Genomic DNA, 24,177 nt, shown 5'->3' on the forward strand with positions numbered 1-24,177 from the left:
TCTTACCGAAGGATCATCTCGATTATCTTGTCTTTGGGGGGTCACTTTCCGTTACCGAAGAATCATTCCCTCAGTTCTTTAATGCACATAAGATTGTTATTATAATGCATAATGCGTATGAAGGAAAGAGACATTATACCATGACATGCAACTAACATCTATGTTCGAAAACATTTAAAACATGACATATAAAAATTAGCACAAAACCCCCTACCTCAAGTAAAGTTCCGATAGGTATTCCGATGCAAATAGATGCGGTTTGTTAGTGAAGAGAAACTTGTTCTATAGCTAGACTTTGTGTATACTAGAATGTTTTGTATAGAAAAAGGGAATAGGATGAGAAAGGAAGGATCAAATAGCTCTCAGGTATGTGCAGATTATGTTAGGAGGCATTTAGGTAAAATCTTCAATCTGAATCGTTACTTTGTGAGCCCTATAACATTTTCTACGTTTGGAATTTGGAAATAGCTATTAGCGACAAATATATAGATAATTGAATTAGCTTTAAAACGAATCTTAAACCAAGTAAATCGGATAACCACAACTTGAGATATTTTCGAAATACTGTTAGTATATCAGGCTGGCTGATAAGAGCGCGATTTTTTACTATGAACTTGTAACCGATTTATCTACCTAATTTAATTTGATTTTATAATAAACTTAAGGAATAGAGCTAGCACTCTTATCTTTTCATATAACTAAATATCATTCAAATCTAATAATTGTAGAATTAATTATGACTATATTTTCAAAGGTTGTTTATTGTCGGTTAGAGATTTACTACCACTAGTGTTTTCATATGTTTAAATTTTAAATTCAAATCTTAATACTATTTTAATTAATTAGTTGGTTATTAAGAAATGATTTGAGTAAAAAAGTTGGGATGTTACATGAAACACAGATAATGGATGAAAATACTTGGACCGGAAAACTATTTAAAATGATTGAACACCACTAATGTTGATTTGTCCGCTCTATGTTAGTACAATATTAAAAATGTTTGTATGATCACAAATGTAGCAAAAATGTCAAACACAATGAAATTTATATATAAGGCATAATTGTGATCTATGTATATGATTGCATATTAGTTTGTTATAAAAATCCATGAAATATATTGAAATAGAGCTATATTACTACAATGTACTTTAACTTTTATGAGTAAGATGTATAAAATTAAATAGAAATGTTTGGTAACAAAAAAGAATTAACCAAAAAAAGCTAGTAAGGTAAGTTCTGACTTTTTTTAGTATTACCGAAGTTAAATATGAGGGTTCTTGTCTTTAAATATTTCATTATTTCTTATGAAATTTTTATAATATTTACATCATAAATTCGCCTAAAACTTTCGTATTATGAAAACCAATATAGTTGTCTACCATATAGTTGCTCTTTTGATTGCTTATTCAACAGTGAAGTAAATAAATAAATGAGAAGTAATGAGTGTAAGACCCTAGATATCCATGAATATATAAAAAAATGGTTAATGCCTTTTAATATTTTATGATCTGTAATACCGATTTACTAGGTAACATACTATCAAAGTAAAGCAATTTATTTTGAAATGATTTATTATGATTTCATAGTAAATCATTTTAAGTTATATCGATTTATGTAAAGACATTTTTAAAACAAACGTCAAAATAGGACAATTTAGTAATATTGATAGTCAAATAATTTAAAAGGATAATTTATCCAATTTATTATATATAGTATACAATAATTATAAATTTATCTAAAAATTTTATCTTACAAAAATCAATGAAATCTAAAGGATAAAAAAAAGTCAATAGAGTCGTTTGTTGTCACTACACTAAATTGACCATATAGTTACACTTGATTTGTGAACCTTATGTTAAGGTTCTCTATTAATTAATATGGTGACAGAAATAATGGATTAAAACCGGACAGAATTGACCGGTTCAATCGAAAAACTGGTAAACCAGATCCAATACCGATCCGATCCAAGATTAGGAATAACGTTTAAAGTAGAAAATCGTCACGAATTGGTCAAACCCGGAGTGAACCGGCCAAAACTGGTTAAATTGGACCAAATCGAACCACTCAATATAGTTGAAGGCAAATCTACGACGCACTACGGTTCTGCAAGTCCACCCAAAGTTGCAGCAAGGACACTCTTACCACCAAGTTGGCAATACTTGTTACCAATATATATACAAATTATAATACATATAGAAATCTTTTATTTTACTTATATTTAATTTATTTTAATTTTAAAGTCACTCATTTTTAAATCAATTATATTTTATTTATAAATTTTATTAAATATATATAAATTGAAAAGATAAACAAAAAAATTATTAATCACAATTTATTTTTTCTTTTCATGATTATATGATATCTATTAATATTATTTTTTCAATAAATACTTATAGTATATAATAATAGGTAAAGACTCACATGCAGTTGTCTTCATATGAAGTTGATAGTTGAAAATCGTTAGATGATATTTAGTCAAACTTGTCAAATCATCTAATTGTTTTTAAATATCAACTTCACATGAAAATAACTGTATGTGAGTTTTCAGCTATAATAATATAATAATAAAATAAATATAAACTAATTAATAAAGCATTAAAATTTAAAAATGATAATTATTTTTATAAAAACAAAATAAAAGTACTTATAATAAAGAAAAAATAATAAAAATTTATACAATTATTTAATTATACCGGGTTAACCAGTTCAACCAGTGACTCACCGGTTAAACCAGTAACCCAGTAACTTAATCGGTTCGATCACCAGTTCGGTTCTGACAACTATGGTAATTCTTCTGCCAAATACACGTAGAAATGTCCCATAAGTCCAGTATTATATTTGTTTTCATGTATGAACTCAACAGTTAATTTTTCGCCATCCTGAATCTTGATAGAGCCTGGTTTCGGATAACAACCAGACATTCCAACAACATAGCCTTTTTCATTTCCTGGCTCTTCTCCTGTGCCGTATGTTGGTTGAACCGCACATAATACCTTTCCATTCTAAAGAAAAGCAAAAAAATAAGGACAAAAATATTTTAAAATATTTTACTTCTTAAGAAGATGAAAAATTAAGAAATAATATTACTTAATAAACAAATATAGAATGGTCAGCTAACAAAATAATTTATACATAGTTGTAAAGACTATATATGAAAAATTGATAATTACCTCCCCATATAAAGTTGCATTAACGATTCCTGGATGCACGTGAGCTGTAGAGTAAATTAGATTACCACCCTTTTTCATTGGGATCTTTGTCCTTTTAATATGATAATGTCCAATATCAGTATTTTGCGGAGTGATAGAATACTCTACCTGCAACAAATAAAAAAGTTTTTATCGATTATTTACTATATAACTAAAAAAGAGATTAATACTCACTTCATTTCATAAAAAATATTTTTTGGCTAATCTAATTACCTATGATAAATTATGTCACCATGTGAAATACATGAATCATGCATTTTAGCATTCAATTGAAATGAAATATACTTGTCACTTACCATACAATTATGAATTGGTTCGGAGCCATTATATGTCACTTGGTCAGTAACATCAAGTATGTAAAACTTAATAGGTACTTGGTATTGATCCCAATCAACCCATGTTACTGTATATTTAAGGGAAGCTTTTCTCTGTTGTTTGTTATTATATCCTTGTTGTAATTTGCATTGAGAAGTCTTTTCACAACAAAAAATTCCTCCTTTATAATCACTAGACATTGGTTTCCCATCAATACCGGTTTTGCTTACAAAGTCTTCACTTTTGACATTATAATGGTCACATCTGCATTCGGTGCAACCTTTTTTGTCTTCTGTACCACGTGTGTCAATAACCATGATATTGAATAACCATTTCTCTTCATTATACTCCTTTGGGACATTCTCAGGGTGCGTACCTACTTCTATTCTAAATGGATCTGGTAGTTCTAAGCTAGTTTTTCGTGCATCAACTCCAAGCCCCCAGGAATATGAATTAACACTACCCTGGCATACTCCATCGTTTCTTCTAAAATACTTACCGTATATGGGCTGACTTTGATTAGCTTGACGTGACATGGTGTGATGAGCGGATAATTTGTATGCTTTTTGGCATTGTTTTTAGTATGTTTTTAGTATCTTTTAGTTAGTTTTTAGTATATTTCTATTAGTTTTTAATTAAAATTCACTTTTCTGGACTTTACTATGAGTTTGTGTATTTTTCTGTGATTTCAGGTATTTTCTGACTGAAATTGAGGGTCCTGAGCAAAAATCTGATCCAGAGACTGAAAAGGACTGCAGATGCTGTTGGATTCTGACCTCCCTGCACTCAAAGTGGATTTTCTGGAGCTACAGAAGCCCAATTGGCGCGCTCTCAATGGCATTGGAAAGTAGACATCCTGGGCTTTCCAGCAATATATAATAGTCCATACTTTGTCCAAGATTTGATGGCCCAAACCCGCGTAGCAATCCGGCCTCAGAAATTCCAGCGTTAAACGCCGGAATTGGAATAAAAGTTGGAGTTAAACGCCCAAACTGGCACCAAAACTGGCGTTTAACTCCAGAAAAGGTCTCTACACGAATTTCCTTCATTGCTCAGCCCAAGCACACACCAAGTGGGCCAGGAAGTGGATTTTTCTGTCATTTACTCATTTCTGTAAACCTTAGGATACTAGTTTTACTACTTATAGGATCTTTTGACATTGTATCCATACCTTATGACCTCATAACATTTTGTACACGTTCTTTCCACAGTATGAGCCTCTAAACCCCATGGTTGGGGGTGAGGAGCTCTGCTGTGTCTTGATGGATTAATGCAATTACTACTGTTTCTTATTCAATCATGCTTGCTTCGATTCCAAGATAACACTTGTTCCTAATCCGGATGAATGTGATGATCCGTGACAATCATCATCATTCTCAACTATGAACACGTGCCTGACAACCACCTCTGTTCTATCTTAGATTGAGTAGTTATCTCTTGGGTTCTTTCATCGGAATCTTCGTGGTATAGGCAGGACCTGATGGCAGCATTCAAGAGAATCCGGAAGGTCTAAACCTTGTCTGTGGTATTCTGAGTAGGATTCAATGATTGAATGACTGTGACGTGCTTCAAACCTGTAACCTACTGGGCGTTAGTGACAGACGCAAAAGAGTGATTCTATTCCGGTAGGGGAGGGAACCAAACCGGTGATTGGCAGCACTGTGACAGAGTGTGTGCATTAGCTTTCACTGCGCGGATGGGAGGTAGCTGCTGACAACAGTGAGACCCTACACGAGCTTGCCATGGAAGGAGACATGCGTGTTTGATGAAGAAGACAGTAGGAAAGCAGAGATTCAGAAGATGGAGCATCTCCAAACCTCAACCCATTCTCCATTACTGCAGTACAAGTAACCATTACATGTTCTTTTGCTTCTTACAATCAATCCTGATAATTTCTGATATCCTGACTAAGATTTACAAGATAACCATAGCTTGCTTCAAGCCGACAATCTCCGTGGGATCGACCCTTGCTCACGCAAGGTATTACTTGGACGACCCAGTGCACTTGCTGGTTAGTTGTGCGGGATTGCAAAAGTGTTATTGCAATTTCGTGCACCAAGTTTTTGGCGCCGTTGCCGGGGATTGTTCGAGTTTGGACAACTGACGGTTTATTTTGTTGCTTAGATTAGGACTGTTTTATTTTTGTTGGTTTAGAGTCTTTTAGTTGAGTCTAGTTTCATATTCTAAGTTTGGTGTCAATTGCATGCTTTTATTTTTCTTTTGATTTTCGAATTTTTCTTGTTCTTAGTCCCTTTTTGATTCATAAAAATTCTAAGTTTGGTGTCCTCTTTGTGTTTTTCTCTTTAAAATTTTCGAAAAAAATTAGTGTTTGATTTTCTAAAAATTTTAAGTTTGGTGTCTTTTGTGTTTTTCTCTTTCCTCTTTTTAAAAATCAAATCTCTTTCATAAAATTTTTTTTCAATCATATCTTCTTAATTGCTGTTTTCAAAATCTTTTTTTTACTAATTGATTCAGTTCTCAATTTGCTTTGATCTCATTTTCCCTTTTGATTTTCGAATTTTCTTTTATTTTCCTTTTATTTTATTTTACTGAATTTTATTTTTTCGGTTATTTCAAAAAAAAAATAAATAAATAAAAATAAACAAAATTTATCTCTTTGCAATTATCATCATTTCCCTTTTGTCCATTATGGACTTAAGTGGAATTAACCAGTCCAAGAGGACTCTGGGGTCCTATGCCAACCCCAGTACAGCTGCATATGGGAGTAGCATCTGTGTACCTCCCATCAAAGCAAGCAGCTTTGAGCTAAACCCTCAACTCATTATCATAGTGCAGCAAAATTGCCAGTATTCCGGTCTTCTAGAGGAAGAACCTACTGAGTTTCTGGCACAGTTCTTACAAATTGCTGACACAATACATGATAAAGAGGTAGATCAGGATGTCTACAGCAAGCATAAAGACATGGAAACAGTTATCAGAAAAATTCCTGAATCATTTTTACCCTCCAAAAAGGATGACACAGCTAAGGCTGGACATCCAAGGCTTTAAACAAGAGGATAATGAATCCCTTTATGATGCCTGGGAGAGGTATAGAGGTATGCTTAGAAAATGCCCCTCTGAAATGTTTTCAGAGTGGGTACAGTTAGACATCTTCTACTATGGGCTTATAGAAAAAGCTCAGATGTCTTTAGACCACTCAGCTGGTGGATCTATACACATGAGGAAGACAATTGAAGAAGCTCAAGAGCTTATAGACATTGTTGCTAGAAACCAATACTTATATTCTAGCAAGGAATTCGTTCCACAAGAAGAGGTCATGGCAGTAGTCACTGATCCTGATCCTCAAGAACAGATGAATGAGCTTAATCAACAATTGCTCCTGATGACAGAACAGTTAGCAGAATTTAAAGAAATGCTCCATGATACTAAGGTTGCTAACAAGAGCATAGAACTGTAGTTGAATCAAGCAAAACAGCAAATATCTAAACAAATAACAGAAGAATGTCAAGCAGTTCAACTGAGGAGTGGGAAAACATTGAATGCCACTGCTCAAAAGAGTAAGAAGTCAATTAAGGAACAGTTGACAGAGGATGACCAAGCCACTGTTCAAAATCCCTCTGAGGACAGTAAGAGCCCAGAGAGGAATATTATTGGCGTTCAAACGCCAGAAAGGGAAGGAAAGTTGGCGTTAAACGCCCATTCCTTGCCCAATACTGGCGTTCAAACGCCAGAACAGGGAGGAAAGCTGGCGTTAAACGCCCATTCCCTGCCCAGTTCTGGCGTTCAAACGCCAGAAAAGGGGGAGAAGTTGGCGTTTAACGCCCAAACTTCATCCACTCCTGGCGTTCAAACGCCAAGGGAGGATCAGACACCTGAGAGTGCTGACAGTAATCCCTCTAACAAGGCTTCTTCAACCACTTCTGTAAGGAATAAACCTGCAGCATCTAAGGTTGAAGAATATCAAGCCAAGATGCCTTATCCTCAGAAACTCCGCAAAGCGGAACAGGATAAACAATTTGCCCGCTTTGCAGACTATTTAAGGACTCTTGAAATAAAGATTCCTTTTGCAGAGGCACTTGAGCAAATACCTTCTTATGCTAAGTTCATGAAAGAGATCTTAAGTCATAAGAAGGATTGGAGAGAAACTGAAAAAGTGTTTCTCACTGAAGAATGCAGTGCAGTCATTCTAAAAAGCTTACCAGAAAAGCTTCAAGATCCTGGAAGCTTTCTGATACCATGCACATTGGAAGGCACTTACACCAAGGTAGCCTTATGTGATCTTGGAGCAAGTATTAATTTAATACCTGCATCCACTATCAGAAAGCTTGGGTTGATTGGAGAAGTCAAACCAACCAGGATATGCCTCCAACTTGCTGATGGCTCCATTAAACACCCATCAGGCATAATAGAGGACATGATTGTCAAGGTTGGGCCATTTGCCTTTCCAACTGACTTTGTGGTGCTGGAAATGGAGGAGCACAAAAGTGCAACTCTCATTCTAGGAAGACCTTTCCTAGCAACTGGACGAACTCTCATTGATGTACAAAAAGGGGAAGTAACCTTGAGAGTCAATGAGGATGAGTTCAAGTTAAATGCTGTAAAAGCAATGCAGCATCCAGACACACCAGAGGACTGCATGGGCGCTGACATTATTGACTCTCTGGTAGAAGAGATCAATATGGCTGAAAGCCTAGAATCAGAGCTTGAGAACATCTTCAAAGATGCTCAAACTGATCAGGAAGAGCCAGAGGAGGCAAAGGAATTTTCGAAAATTCCTCAGGAGGAGGATAAGCCTCCTAAGCCTGAACTCAAACCATTACCACCATCCCTGAAATATGCATTTCTGGGAGAGGGTGAAACTTTTCCAGTAATTATAAGCTCTGCCTTAAATTCACAGGAAGAGGAAGCACTGATTCAAGTGATAAGGACACACAAGACAGCTCTTGGGTGGTCCATAAGTGATCTCAAGGGCATTAGCCCAGCCAGATGCATGCACAAGATCCTATTGGAGGATAATGCCAAACCAGTGGTTCAACCACAGAGGAGGCTAAATCCTGCCATGAAGGAGGTGGTGCAGAAAGAGGTCACTAAATTACTGGAGGCTGGGATTATTTATCCTATTTCTGATAGCCCCTGGGTGAGCCCTGTCCAAGTTGTTCCCAAAAAGGGAGGCATGACAGTGGTTCATAATGAAAAAAATGAACTGGTTCCTACAAGAACAGTCACAGGGTGGCGCATGTGTATTGACTACAGAAGACTCAATACAGCCACCAGAAAGGATCATTTTCCTTTACCATTCATAGACCAAATGCTAGAAAGACTAGCTGGCCATGACTATTACTGCTTTTTGGATGGCTACTCAGGCTACAACCAAATTGCAGTAGATCCTCAAGACCAAGAGAAAATAGCATTCACATGCCCTTCTGGCGTGTTTGCCTATAGGAGAATGCCTTTTGGTCTGTGCAATGCACCTGCAACCTTTCAGAGGTGCATGCTCTCTATCTTCTCAGATATGGTAGAGAAATTTCTGGAAGTCTTCATGGATGACTTTTCAGTATATGGAGACTCATTCAGCTCCTGTCTTAACCACCTATCACTTGTCCTGAAAAGATGCCAAGAGACTAACCTGGTTTTAAACTGGGAGAAATGTCACTTTATGGTGACTGAAGGAATTGTCCTTGGGCACAAAATTTCAAGCAGGGGAATAGAGGTGGATAAGGCAAAGGTAGAGGTAATTGAAAAATTACCACCACCTGCTAATGTTAAGGCAATCAGAAGCTTTCTGGGGCATGCAGGATTCTACAGAAGGTTTATCAAGGATTTTTCGAAAATTGCTAAACCTCTGAGTAACCTGTTAGCTGCTGACACACCATTTGTGTTTGACACACAGTGTTTGCAGGCATTTGAGACCCTGAAAGCTAAACTGGTCACAGCACCAGTCATCTCTGCACCAGATTGGGCATTACCATTTGAATTAATGTGTGATGCCAGTGATCATGCCATTGGTGCAGTGTTGGGACAGAGGCATAACAAACTTCTGCATGTCATTTATTATGCTAGCCGTGTTCTAAATGATGCACAGAAGAATTACACAACCACAGAAAAAGAATTACTTGCAGTGGTCTATGCCTTTGACAAGTTTAGATCCTACCTAGTGGGATCAAAGGTGATTGTGTACACTGACCATGCTGCTCTTAAATACTTACTCACAAAGCAAGATTCAAAACCCAGGCTTATCAGATGGGTGTTGCTTCTGCAAGAGTTTGATATAGAAATAAGAGACAGAAAAGGGACAGAGAATCAAGTAGCTGATCATCTGTCCAGAATAGAACCAGTAGCTGGGGCGTCCCTCCCTTCTACTGAGATCTCTGAGACTTTCCCAGATGAGCAACTCTTTGCCATTCAGGAAGCTCCATGGTTTGCAGATATTGCAAACTATAAAGCTGTGAGGTTCATACCCAAAGAGTACAGTTATGTGCAGAGAAAGAAATTAATTTCAGATGCCAAATACTACCTTTGGGATGAACCATATCTCTTTAAGAGATGTGCTGACGGAGTGATCCGCAGGTGTGTACCCAGAGAGGAAGCACGAAGGATCCTATGGCATTGCCATGGATCACAGTATGGAGGACATTTTGGAAGTGAGCGAACAGCCACTAAAGTTCTCCAGTGCGGCTTCTACTGGCCTACTCTCTATAAAGATTCCCGAGAGTTTGTGCGTAACTGTGACAGTTGCCAAAGAGCTGGTAACCTGCCTCATGGATATGCCATGCCTCAACAAGGGATATTAGAGATAGAGCTGTTTGATGTATGGGGAATTGACTTCATGGGGCCATTCCCACCATCATACTCAAACACTTACATTCTGGTGGCAGTGGACTATGTATCTAAGTGGGTAGAAGCAATTGCTACACCCACTAATGATACCAAGACTGTGCTGAAATTCCTCCAGAAAAACATTTTCAGCAGGTTTGGCGTCCCCAGAGTGCTAATCAGTGATGGGGGCACTCATTTCTGCAATAAACAGCTATACTCTGCTATGGTTAGATATGGAATCAGCCATAAAGTGGCAACTCCGTATCATCCACAGACAAATGGGCAAGCTGAAGTCTCTAACAGAGAGCTAAAAAGAATCCTAGAACGGACTGTAATGTCCCGAAGAAAGGATTGGGCAAAGAGCTTGGATGATGCTCTGTGGGCATACAGAACAGCATTCAAGACTCCTATAGGGACCTCCCCATACCAACTGGTGTATGGGAAGGCCTGTCATTTGCCAGTGGAACTGGAACATAAAGCCTACTGGGCAACCAGATTCCTAAACATGGATGCACAGTTAGCTGGTGAAAAAAGACTGCTCCAGCTAAATGAGCTAGAGGAGTTCAGACTCAATGCCTTTGAAAATGCTAAGATCTATAAGGAAAAGGCAAAGAAGTGGCATGACAAGAGATTGTCAACCAGAGTCTTTGAGCCAGGACAAAAAGTTCTGCTCTTCAACTCTAGGCTCAGACTGTTTCCAGGAAAACTCAAATCCCGTTGGAGGGGTCCATATGTGATTACAGGAGTGTCACCATATGGATATGTTGAGCTTCAGGATATTGATTCTGACAGGAAGTTCATTGTTAATGGACAGAGAATCAAGCATTATCTTGAAGGAAATTTTGAGCAGGAATGCTCAAAACTGAGGCTTGAGTGATTCTCAGCAGAAGTCCAGCTAAAGACAGTAAAGAAGCGCTTACTGGGAGGCAACCCAGTCATTAGGAAGTTGTATGATTAGTTCTTACAGAGGCAAGTATCAAAAATGAAGGAATTCACAGAGTTACAGAAGGATTCAGCTCAAAAAGCAGAGAAAATGAGCTTACTGGCGAAAAAACGCCAGTAAGGGGCATTTTGGGCGTTAAACGCCAGAATGGGCACCATTCTGGGCGTTTAACGCCAGTAATGGTACCATTCTGGGCGTTAAACGCCAGAATGGGCACCATTCTGGGCGTTTAACGCCAGGTGTGCAGCATCACTGGGCGTTCAGAAAAACGCCCAGTGAGGAAGGTTTTCTGGCGTTTAACGCCAGCCAGGGTACCTGGCTGGGCGTTAAACGCCCAAAAAGGGTGTCAAGTGGGCGTTAAACGCCAGAATGGGTACCATTCTGGGCGTTTAACGCCAGAAAGGTGGGGGGACCACAATTTTGTTTTCAAATCAGATTTTTTTCAAACTTTCCTTTTCTCACCCATACTTTTCTACAAAATCACACTTCAATCATTCATCACTCACTTTCAAATCTTCAAAAATCAAAACCATTTTTCAAATCTATTTCAAAATAATCTCAAATCTTCTTCAAAAACTCACGCTTTTTTCAAATATTTTTCATATCTTTTCAAATTTCCTTTCAAATCTCTCTTTTGTTTCCGAAAATCTCCCCCCCCACTCTATAAATGAATGTTCCTCACCCCTCCTTCCTCACACCATTCGAATTTCCTCTCTCTATCTCCCTCTCTTCTCTTCTTTCTTTTCTTTTTGCTTGAGGACAAGCAAAACCTCTAAGTTTGGTGTGCTTTTCCGTGATCACTAAGCCAAGATTCATCAATATCATGGCTCCCAAGGGAAAACAAACCAACTCAAGAGGAAAGAAAGAGACTAATCCAAAGAATCTTTGGAATGAAGAGAAGTTCTTAACCAAAGAACATGAAGACCATTATCACAAAATAATGGGTCTGAGGTCAGTGATCCCGGAAGTTAAATTTGATCTGAAAGAAGATGAATATCCGGAGATCTAAGAGCAAATTCGAAACAGAGGTTGGGAAGTTCTGACCAATCCTGAGACAAAGGTTGGAAGGAACATGGTTCAGGAATTCTATTCAAATCTGTGGCTAACAGATAAGCAAAGAATGACTGAAACCGCTTACCATACCCACAGAACCATGGTCAGAGGGAAAGTTATATACTTCCATCTGGACAAAATAAGAGAAATCTTCAAGTTACCTCAACTGCAAGATGATCCTGATTCCTTTAATAGGAGGATGGTGAGAGTAGATAAGGGGTTGGATCAAGTTCTAGAGGACATATGCCTCCCTGGAACTAAGTGGATAACCAATTCTAAGGGTGTCCCAAACCAACTCAAGAGGGGAGACCTCAAACCAATTGCAAGAGGTTGGTTAGACTTTATTGGGCGTTCCATATTGCCCACTAGCAACCGTTCTGAGGTCACCATCAAGAGAGCAGTGATGATTCACTGCATTATGCTTGGAAAAGCAGTGGAGGTGCATCATGTGATTGCTTGTGAGATCTACACAATTGCAAATAAGAATTCCACTGAAGCCAAACTGGCTTACCCAAGCTTGATCTCCTTGCTCTGTAAAGAGGCTGGGGTAAAGATGGGAGTAGATGAGTTCATACCCATTGAACATCCAATCACCAAGAAGTCAATGGAAGGACAAGTGCAAGACAACTCTATCAAGAGGAGGGCGCGTGAGTTCCTCCCTGAATTTCCTGAAATTGGCTACTGGGCCAGCCTAGAAGCATCCATCAACAAGCTGCAAGAGACTATGGAGCAACTGAAGGAAGAACAGCAGAATCAGAACTGCATGATCTGCAAATTGCTGAAGGAACAAGAGAAGCAAGGGCGTGAAATCAAAGAACTGAAGCGCCAAAAGCTCTCCTCTCAAGCTGGGGGAGCATCCACTTCTCAAAATCAAGGTTGTTGAGTCCTAACTCTGTGAAAACCTCTATCATTAGGAGCCTCTGTTTTTCGTTTTTTTATTTTCCTTTATTTTGTTTTTATTATTATTTATTTTTAGTCTCATCTTATATCTATATTTGAGTCTTGTTCTTAATTAATAAAATTAATAAAGTTTATGCCTTAAAGCTATGAATGTCCTATGAATCCATCACCTCTCTTAAAAGAAAAATGCTTTAATCACAAAAGAACAAGAAGTACAGGATTTCGAAATTTATCTCTGAAACTAGTTGAATTAGTTTGATGTGGTGACAATACTTTTTGTTTTCTGAATGAATGCTTGAACAGTGCATATGTCTTTTGAATTTGTTGTTTTAAGAATGTTAAAATTGTTGGCTCTTGAAAGAATGAGGAGAAGGAGAACTGTTATTGAAGATCTGAAAAATCACCAAATTGATTCTTGAAGCAAGAAAAGCAGTGAAAAAAAAAAGTTTCGAAAAAAAAAGAAAGAAAGAAGAAAGAAAAAGAAAAAGAAAAGAGAAAAAAAAGAGAAGGAAATAAAGTTGTGATCCAAAGCAACAAGAGTGTGCTTAAGAACCCTGGACACCTCTAATTGGGGACTTTAGCAAAGCTGAGTCACAATCTAAGAAGGTTCACCTAATTATGTGTCTGTGGCATGTATGTATCCGGTGGTAATACTGGAAGACAGAGTGCTTTGGGCCACAGCCAAGACTCATACACTGGCTATGTTCAAGAATCAATGTACTTCACTAAGAGAATCAATAACACTATCTGAGTTCTGAGTTCTTATAGATGCCAATCATTCTGAACTTCAAAGGATAGAGTGAGATGCCAAAACTGTTCGGAGGCAAAAAGCTACTAGTCCCGCTCATCTAATTGGAGCTGTGTTTCTTTGATATTTTGGAGTTTATAGTATATTCTCTTCTTTTATCCTATTTTGATTTTCAGTTGCTTGGGGACAAGCAACAATTTAAGTTTGGTGTTGTGATGAGCGGATAATTTGTATGCTTTTTGGCATTGTTTTTAGTATGTTTTTAGTATCTTTTAGTTAGTTTTTAGTATATTTCTATTAGTTTTTAATTAAAATTCACTTTTCTGGACTTTACTATGAGTTTGTGTGTTTTTCTGTGATTTCAGATATTTTCTGACTGAAATTGAGGGTCCTGAGCAAAAATCTGATCCAGAGACTGAAAAGGACTGCAGATGCTGTTGGATTCTGACCTCCCTGCACTCAAAGTGGATTTTCTGGAGCTACAGAAGCCCAATTGGCGCGCTCTCAACGGCATTGGAAAGTAGACATCCTGGGCTTTCCAGCAATATATAATAGTCCATACTTTGTCCAAGATTTGATGGCCCAAACCCGCGTAGCAATCCGGCCTCAGAAATTCCAGCGTTAAACGCCGGAACTGGAATAAAAGTTGGAGTTAAACGCCCAAACTGGCACCAAAACTGGCGTTTAACTCCAGAAAAGGTCTCTACACGAATTTCCTTCATTGCTCAGCCCAAGCACACACCAAGTGGGCCAGGAAGTGGATTTTTCTGTCATTTACTCATTTCTGTAAACCTTAGGATACTAGTTTTACTACTTATAGGATCTTTTGACATTGTATCCGTACCTTATGACCTCATAACATTTTGTACACGTTCTTTCCACAGTATGAGCCTCTAAACCCCATGGTTGGGGTGAGGAGCTCTGCTGTGTCTTGATGGATTAATGCAATTACTACTGTTTCTTATTCAATCATGCTTGCTTCGATTCCAAGATAACACTTGTTCCTAATCCGGATGAATGTGATGATCCGTGACAATCATCATCATTCTCAACTATGAACACGTGCCTGACAACCACCTCTGTTCTATCTTAGATTGAGTAGTTATCTCTTGGGTTCTTTCATCGGAATCTTCGTGGTATAGGCAGGACCTGATGGCAGCATTCAAGAGAATCCGGAAGGTCTAAACCTTGTCTGTGGTATTCTGAGTAGGATTCAATGATTGAATGACTGTGACGTGCTTCAAACCTGTAACCTACTGGGCGTTAGTGACAGACGCAAAAGAGTGATTCTATTCCGGTAGGGGAGGGAACCAAACCGGTGATTGGCAGCACTGTGACAGAGTGTGTGCATTAGCTTTCACTGCGCGGATGGGAGGTAGCTGCTGACAACAGTGAGACCCTACACGAGCTTGCCATGGAAGGAGACATGCGTGTTTGATGAAGAAGACAGTAGGAAAGCAGAGATTCGGAAGATGGAGCATCTCCAAACCTCAACCCATTCTCCATTACTGCAGTACAAGTAACCATTACATGTTCTTTTGCTTCTTACAATCAATCCTGATAATTTCTGATATCCTGACTAAGATTTACAAGATAACCATAGCTTGCTTCAAGCCGACAATCTCCGTGGGATCGACCCTTGCTCACGCAAGGTATTACTTGGACGACCCAGTGCACTTGCTGGTTAGTTGTGCGGGATTACAAAAGTGTTATTGCAATTTCGTGCACCATGGTGACATTTTCAAAATATCTTAAAACGAAATAATGGTGCAGGTAAGCTTCATATAATGGCAAAGAATTCCGATGTTCATCAACTAACTCGGCTTGAAAATTCTTTATTCCGATGTGTCCTCTTGGAAACTCAATATCGAATAAATCTGTTATCGTAACCTTTCCTGGTTCCAATACAAATTGCTCACTATAAAAAGTACCCGTCTTGATATGATTTGAATTCTCATATTGTCGTGCGAATATGATGCTTGATTGCAACAGTATAATTGTTAATGATAGTAATAACACTTTAGGTATAAACTTCATGTTTTTCTGCAAATCGTCATATTTATATGATCATCAATCATCATATGTTTATATGTTAATCTATGGAAATATCAATCATATATTTATAAATTAGAAAAACATGTTAAGGAAGACAAATAAAATATTAAACCATGTGGAACTTGAATAAGACATATGAAATTGAAATTCACATCACATGTCAAAAAGACAAGTACCTTGTTGGAGATTCAATTTTTGATATTTGAAAAAATAGTGGAAGGTGAATTTGTATTGATATGAAATTTTTGTATGCCTACTGCTTTTATAGCAGATTCTAATGCCAATTTTGTTGAATTCTCAATGCTAGATCTCTATTTTTGGTGGGCTTTCTAACTATGTGTGCCATTTGTTAAAAAACCTTGTTTGTTATTAGTTCCCAAGTAATGTAACAATATTTTTTATTTTCTTGGTATACATTAAGTAACAACTTAATTCCAACTCAACTATGAATTCATCTTAGTTGCAAAATTGTTTAGATAATAAGATATTTGTTTAGATTTTGTCAAATTTGTTTTTTAACCTTATCCTCTTCTTATGCGACTCTTTTGATATTTTGGCCAAAAACAAATCCACATGAATTTATGTTATAGTTCAAACTAACACAAAATTTGAAAGTTAAAATACTTAATAAAGTATAAAAATTATTTAGTAAATTAAATACGATACTATCTTGGTATTGCGTTTATTTAATATTCCTTTTATAATCTCTTAATCTGATACCTGGATACCCTCTTTCTATTTTCTTTGTTTTTTTTTAAAATGACCTATTAGCTCAGTATTTAGAGTATTGCTTTTATACGGCAATAGTTCAGCAAAACCATAATGTGAAATTCAAATTTTTTTATTTATGATAAAATAAAATTTCCTAAGTTACAAATAACTTTAATAAAATTTTTATTTTTTTTTGGGAGCTTTATGAAGTACAATTTCCTCTAATGGGGCATCTAAAAAAAGCACGTTTTACTTTTACTGATTAAAAAGTCTAAACTTTTTTTTAATAGATTTTTTGTGTCATTAACTGAAAATTTATATATCACTTTTGTTTTTATTAAACTAATGGTGTGATATTGAACAAAGAAAAAGAAGATGATGACGACAATAATGATGATAATGAAGGAAGAGTAAGAAGGAGGAGGATCGGAGGAGGTGGTGGTAAAGGAGGAGATGGTGATGACGACAACGACGACAACGACGACGACGACAACGACGATGATGATGATGATAATGAAGGGGGAGGATGTAAGGCCCACATCGGTTGGAGAGGGAAATGAAGCATGCCTTATAAGGGTGTGGATACTTCTCCCTAGTGTGATGCTTTTTGACGAGTGAGTGTGGGGGGCTTCGGCTATCATCCCTATCGTCAAAGACAAAACCGTGAGGCCTTGTGTGCCAAAGCAGACAATATCATGCTAGCGGGTGGTCTAGGCTGTTACATTATGGTATAGGAGCAGTTCGTTCCTATAGAGCCTGAGGACGGACTGAATATGCCATTATGCATTCTCTGTGTATGTGTCTATGTGCTAGTAGGATATCTAACTGATATAAGTAGCATACATGTTCGTGAGCATGCATTTGAGACTCTTAAGCACTAAACTTGAGATATTGAGACTAATCACCTTAATATCAATTGTTTGGTGTGAACAGGGACCAAATGTCGACTCGCGGATCCGAACGAGGTAACTGGAGGGAAAATCCTAGGACTGAACCGATGCGAGGATCCCGAGATGGAAGCTCGGGTGCTGGTACGTGCAGTATAGGTCAATACTATAGGTCCATGACCCTTACTGATTTCCTCAAGAGTGGTCCATCCCAGTTTAACGAAAATGCCAATGCGTTGGAGGCTGATCAGTGGTTTCGAGATGTGGAGAGATTCTTATACACTCAGTACGTACCGAAAGTACAGTCGGTGGAAATAGTGACTTACATGTTGGAGGGAGATGCTCAAGAATGGTGGCAGGAGTTATATCACACCTTGCAGATGGAGTTAACAAATATTCCTTGGAGTAAATTCAAAACCGAATTTTACGGGAAATATTCCTTACATGCGATTCGCATTGCAAAAGAATTTGAATTAATGCAACTTAAGCAAGAAAATATGTCTGTTGCTGACTATACCCATGAATTTGACAACTTGTGTCATCTCTCAAGAGTTTGTCAAGGAAACCCAGCCGACTATGAGGCGTGGAAGTGTGTTTAGTATGAGAAAGGGCTTAGAAGAGACATCTTCAACTGCGTGAGTCCGCAAAGGTTAACCAATTTCCCTGAGTTGGTTATAAAAAGTCAATTTGCAGAACGTTACTCCATGAAGTCAGCAATATTATAGGAAGGCTATGGAGAGACTACTCCAGATGAGCCGCATAGAGCCGGACTAGGCGTATGTTACAAGTGCGGGAAGCCAGGGCATATAGCTCGAGACTGTCCACACAAGAAAAACCGGGATGCAGTCGAATCCGATCTTCAGACCCGAGGTAACCATAAGCTAGTAGTAGAGTTTTTAACTACCTTGCGTATCATTAATATATGTATGAACCATTTGTGAAGCACGACAAATTTTGATGATCGTGGAGTCCGAGCCGATGGTTAGTCAAAGATTACTAGATGTTGAGATGGTATCAGAGCCAGAACCCGGATCGATGTGCCAGCGAAGGCGATGGGCTCCCTTAGGGGGTGGATTGTAAGTCCCACATCGGTTGGAGAGGGGAACATAGCATGCCTTATAAGGGTGTGGATACCTCTCCCTAGCATGACGCGTTTTGACGAGTGAGTGTGGGGAGCTTTGGCTATTATCCCTATCGTCAAACACAAAACAGTGAGGCCTTGTGTGCCAAAGCGGACAATACCGTGCTAGCGGTTGGTCTGGGCTGTTACAGAGAAGGAGGATGAGGACAAAGAACAACGAGAATGAAAACGATAACGATAACATAAATGCTCATATATAAATTTATCTTGGTTGAACTTAGCTAAAAAGAGACTTGATTGTCTAGGATTTTGATGTGTAAAATTTTCGCACTAAAATATACATATTTGAACTTAACTATTGCCTATTTTTACTTACTTAATTATTACCTATTTTAACTCCTATTATAAGTGAAAACTATTTGATTAATTTAAATAATAATATAAAATATATTATTATTATTATTATTATTATTATTATTATTGTACTAAATTTTTATTTGCTTTTAATATCTTATTACATGCTATTAAATATTTAACTCATTACAAAAAAATTTAATTCAATTTTTTATATATATTTCATGACTAATGTAATAAATTTATTTATTTTTAATATTTTATTAATAATCATGAATATATAAAAACTTTAAATTGGTATTTTTATGATGACTTAAAATATATTAAGCTATGTGATAAAATATTAAAACAAATAAATTTATTACACTAATGACAACTATATATATATATATATATATTAAATTATATATTATTATTGTTATTTAAATAAACCAAATAACTATTACAACTTACATATATAACTATAATGGTTATTAATAGGTATTTTTAGCGAAATAAATTGAAGTATATGTTATTTTAATCCTTGAGAAAAAGAGAATATATATTTTCTAAATAGATAAAAGAGATTATTATTTAGAAAGAGAAAAATGATACAATTTATTTTAATATATTTTTTTCATTCTTTTTGTTATATTTACTTTTATATTTTAAAATTTTGCATATATACCACTATGATAAGAGATAATGCACTACATGTAGCACATGAAGACGAGTTGATTTGGGAAGAAGTTAAATCACACAGGAAAAAAACAATTGTATGTACAGTGGGGACTTTTAAAAAATGTATTTTTTGTTTTCTTTTCTTCCGGCAATGTATATGTTCGATGTAATGTTAGGAAGACAAAAACAAAAGTCAGAACTTATTTTATTTTGTATTTATTAATTATTACAATAATTAATGATTGATAATTAAAGTAAGTTTTGGCTGTTTATGATTTTCGACAAGCAGTTCAATCAAAGAATAATTATATATCAAAACAGCATTTTTGCGACCTTTTTTAATGCTTGGTGACGGTTTTAACCGTCAATAAATGTTTTCACTATGGTTAAAAAAAGCATCATAGATTTTAGCATCGACGGTTGACAGTGATAGTTTTGGATCATTGTTGGTAAAAAGTGTTGCTAATTTTGTGACGATTTTTGAAGTATAAAATCGTCAATAAGTTGTAACACTTGTTAAAGTATTTTTATGTTGTATTTCGTGACGTTTTGAAACTGTTATTAAAATAGTAAATCCTATGACAGTTTTTTTCTTATATTGCATGACTGTTGTAAGCCGTCATGACATTTTTAGTGACGACTTAAAACCGTCACTAAGTAATTAGTTTTTAGGATAGCTTTTTAGTGACAATTTTTCGATTTGGAACCATCACTAGATTACTAATTCTTGTGACAACTTTTTTTTCTGTATTTAGTGAATGTTTTAAACTGTCATTATCTCTCCAACATCAAAGCTTTCTTTTATTAATTATTACAAAAAAAATTTCTATTATATATAATAATTTATATATCTATCAACAAAATAATAATTTATCTCTATTATCAAAAGTTGAATTCTCCAAAAATGGCATTGTATTTCAAACAAATCCAAAGTCAATCTCACAAATTTTACAAAATGGCAACAATGTATTTCAAAAGTTGAATTCTACAGGTGTTATATATTCATAACCCATAAGATGTATATTTAAAAAATCCCAACTTAATGCCAAGTTTTGTATATTATGAATTATTGAAATTACTTGCAATGAGCCCCAAAACACCTCCCAAGAGTCCACCAAATTCTCCAATTGGTTGACCACTTCTATTCTATTCTGTAAGAACTCGTTTCTTATTATGATAAAGGATAAATACATCTTTTACCCTAAGATGCATATTCTTTTTAACTTCTTGCTCATTTAAAGAGAAAATAAAAGAGAAGGGAATCACTGTAGTTGGCATTGTAATATTCTAAGTATGTAAAAATAAAGAAAAAATAATATACCTACAATAATAACAGATCATGTGGTGTTCCACTTCTTTCGAGAAATAGCAACCACATCCACCTCTTCAACATTAAGAAAATCAACATCTGATAGGCTATGACTATGAACTTCATTTTGAATAGATGAACTTTGAGCTATATGCTCTTTTTGACTCGTGCCTTTAGAAGATGTTGACCTAGAATGACTTGCAAGATGTTTTTTTTCTCGAAACAAGATAACTTCAAAGTAAAAGGATTAGAAACTTAATGAAAGAGGCAATAACTACAATAGATCTACTATGCAAAAAGAGGAGAGAGTTACCATTTTCATCATTTAAGGGATGAACATTTTCTCTAGCATATACAACATTCGGTTCAACATGTTCATCTTCTTCCTCTTCAAATTGTACAAGCCTTCTACTTTTAATACATACAATAATATTTAAAAAATAAGAGAAAATAATATTAGGGGATGGCACTTTAAGAATTGGATAAAATTGAAAATGGAGATATGAGCATTTTCTCTTACATTAGGGGATGAAACTAATCTAGCATTTTTAGCATCTTTGAGGGATTTTTTAGGACTTTGATACTTCTTTATTAGCCTTCTTCTCTTCATACCTGTAAAAATATAAAAGAAATAAGATAAAACCATATTACTTAAAACAAAGAATAACAATCATGTATAGATTCACACTTTATTAGTCTTCTTTTCTTCAATGTGTTTTACACAAGCATATTCTCATTCTGTCCATGTCGTTTTGGGAGAAAAAATTGCTAATTTGTCCTGTAACAATATCATTTGGATTGAATCCTAATTACCAAATTTATATATCCTACATATATAACTTACAATTATTTACTCACAGCAATAACCAAATTAATACACAATCCTAATATACCATGATATCTATTCTTACGCATACTCACGCACAAGTTCTTATATGTATGATTGAATGTGTTTTGAAGGTAGAGAAAAGCCTCCAAAGTCATCCACGAGCAGTTAGAGTAATTCTTACTCGCTAATATGGAATTCATGTCGATAATTCTAATTTGGCTATGAATTTTAACCCTACAATGCAGAGGATTTAATCCTATTAGTTCTGGTCTATTGCTATGAGTAGATTTTTAGCTGAACTAGTCAATCCTATAAACTTTTTTTTTGATTCCCATTAATTGTGTTCAGTTGAAAAAGGTAAGGCATGACAATGAGAAATGGCCTCCAATCCCAAAATGAAAAATAATAGTAGAAACAAAAAGAAAATGGTTGATTTATAATTCCTTAACCATATTTAGATGTAGCTAAAGTATAGTTCGTTATTACATGAATTAATGCATATGTTCCTAAACTTCATCCTAAAAGATGTTGCCTAAGAATGTTTAGTACTAAACAAGACTTTAACAGAAAATGAATTGCATTCATAAACACCAATACAAAAAACCAAGAAAGAAGAGAATGCGAGTAAATTAAATACATTAAACTAAAATCAATTGAAAAAATAAAGTCCATTTAGAAAGAACAGCAAAAAAAGAATTTATATAAAATTATAAGATAATTCGTCAAAGAAGAGAAATCCTCTAAACTTAAAAGGGTGAATAAAGCAAATAATTTATTACAATGAAGATTACAAATACTACTATAACAATTAATTAGCAATGCGTAACAGGTTTAATACCATCTCCTACACTAAAAAGTTCATCGTACTACTCATGTGCCAAATTGCTTTGGACCAACGAAAAGTAATTACAAAAATCAAATTACAATTGAAGATGTTATTTCCTCACTCACCGAAAAGTAATAGGCTAATAGCCCCTTTCTTATTCAAGTAGTGCCGATCTGTAAAAAAATTGAATCATCACTACAGCCAAAATACTTATAGCAAATGCATTGAACATGAAACACAAATAATGGATGAAAATACTTGGACTGGAAAAATATTTAAATTGATTGAACACCACTAATGTTGATTTGTCCGCTCTATATTAGTACAATATTAAAAATGTTTGTATGATCACAAATGTAGCAAAAATGTCAAACACAATGAAATTTATGTAAGGCATAATTGTGATGTATGTATATGATTGCATATTAGTTTGTTATAAAAATCCATGAAATATATTGAAATATAGCTATATTACTACAATGTACTTTAACTTTTATGTGTAAGATGTATATCAGCACACACCACCCACTAGCACGATATTGTCCGCTTTGGCACACATGGCCTCACGGTTTTGCCTTTGATGATAGGGATGATAGTCGAAATTCCCCACACTCACTCGTCAAAACGCGTCAAGCTAGGGAGAGGTATCCACGCCCTTATAAGGCATGCTTCGTTTCCCTTCCCAACCGATGTGGGACCTTACAAGATGTATAAAATTAAATAGAAATATTTGGTAACAAAAAGAATTAATGAATGCTAAATAAGGTAAGTTTTGACTTTTTTTTAGTATTACCGAAATTAAATATGAAGGTTCTTGTCTTTAAATATTTCATTATTTCTTATGAATTTTTTATAATATTTACATCATAAATTCGCCTAAAACCTCGTATTATAAAAACCAATATAGTTGTCTATCATATAGTTACTCTTTTGATTGCTTATTCAACAGTGAAATAAATAAATAAATGAGAAGTAATGGGTGTAAGACCTTAGATATCCATCAATATATAAAAATAATGGTTCATGCCTTTTAATATTTTATGATCTGTAATACCAATTTACTAGGTAACATACTATCAGAGTAAAGCAATTTATTTTGAAATGATTTATTATGATTTCATAGTAAATCATTTTAAGTTAGATCGATTTATATAAAGACATTTTTAAAACAAAAGTCAAAATAGGACAATTTAGTAATATTGATAGTCAAATAATTTAAAAGGATAATTTATCCAATTTATTATATATAGTATACAATAATTATAAATTTATCTAAAAATTTTATCTTACAAAAATCAACGAAATCTAAAGGATAAAAAAAGTTAATAGAGTTGTTTGTTGTCACTACACTAAATTGACCATATAGTTACACTTGATTTGTGAACCTTATGTTAAGGTTCTCTATTAATTAATATGGTGACAGAGATAATGGATTAAAACCGGACAGAATTGACCGGTTCAATCGAAAAACTGGTAAACCAGATCCAATACCGATCCGATCCAAGATTAGGAACATTTAA

At 35.4% G+C, this 24,177-nt stretch overlaps 1 protein-coding gene across 1 annotated transcript in view; it reads right to left on the bottom strand.

Moving 5' to 3' along the window:
* The window catches only part of LOC130957377 (uncharacterized), a 31,986-nt gene extending 16,004 nt beyond the window's left edge, over positions 1-15,982 (bottom strand). The window contains exons 1-5 of the mRNA XM_057884240.1: positions 15,681-15,982; positions 3,718-4,064; positions 3,506-3,612; positions 3,171-3,317; positions 2,915-3,002 (exon numbers count right to left, since the gene is read on the bottom strand). Coding sequence (XP_057740223.1) covers positions 2,915-3,002; positions 3,171-3,317; positions 3,506-3,612; positions 3,718-4,064; positions 15,681-15,982 — 991 coding nt within the window. The remainder of the gene's footprint in view (positions 1-2,914; positions 3,003-3,170; positions 3,318-3,505; positions 3,613-3,717; positions 4,065-15,680) is intronic.
* Between the last annotated feature and the right edge of the window lie 8,195 nt (positions 15,983-24,177).

The sequence above is a fragment of the Arachis stenosperma genome, chromosome 2 (assembly GCF_014773155.1).
Source record: "Arachis stenosperma cultivar V10309 chromosome 2, arast.V10309.gnm1.PFL2, whole genome shotgun sequence".
Classification (NCBI taxonomy): domain Eukaryota; kingdom Viridiplantae; phylum Streptophyta; class Magnoliopsida; order Fabales; family Fabaceae; genus Arachis; species Arachis stenosperma.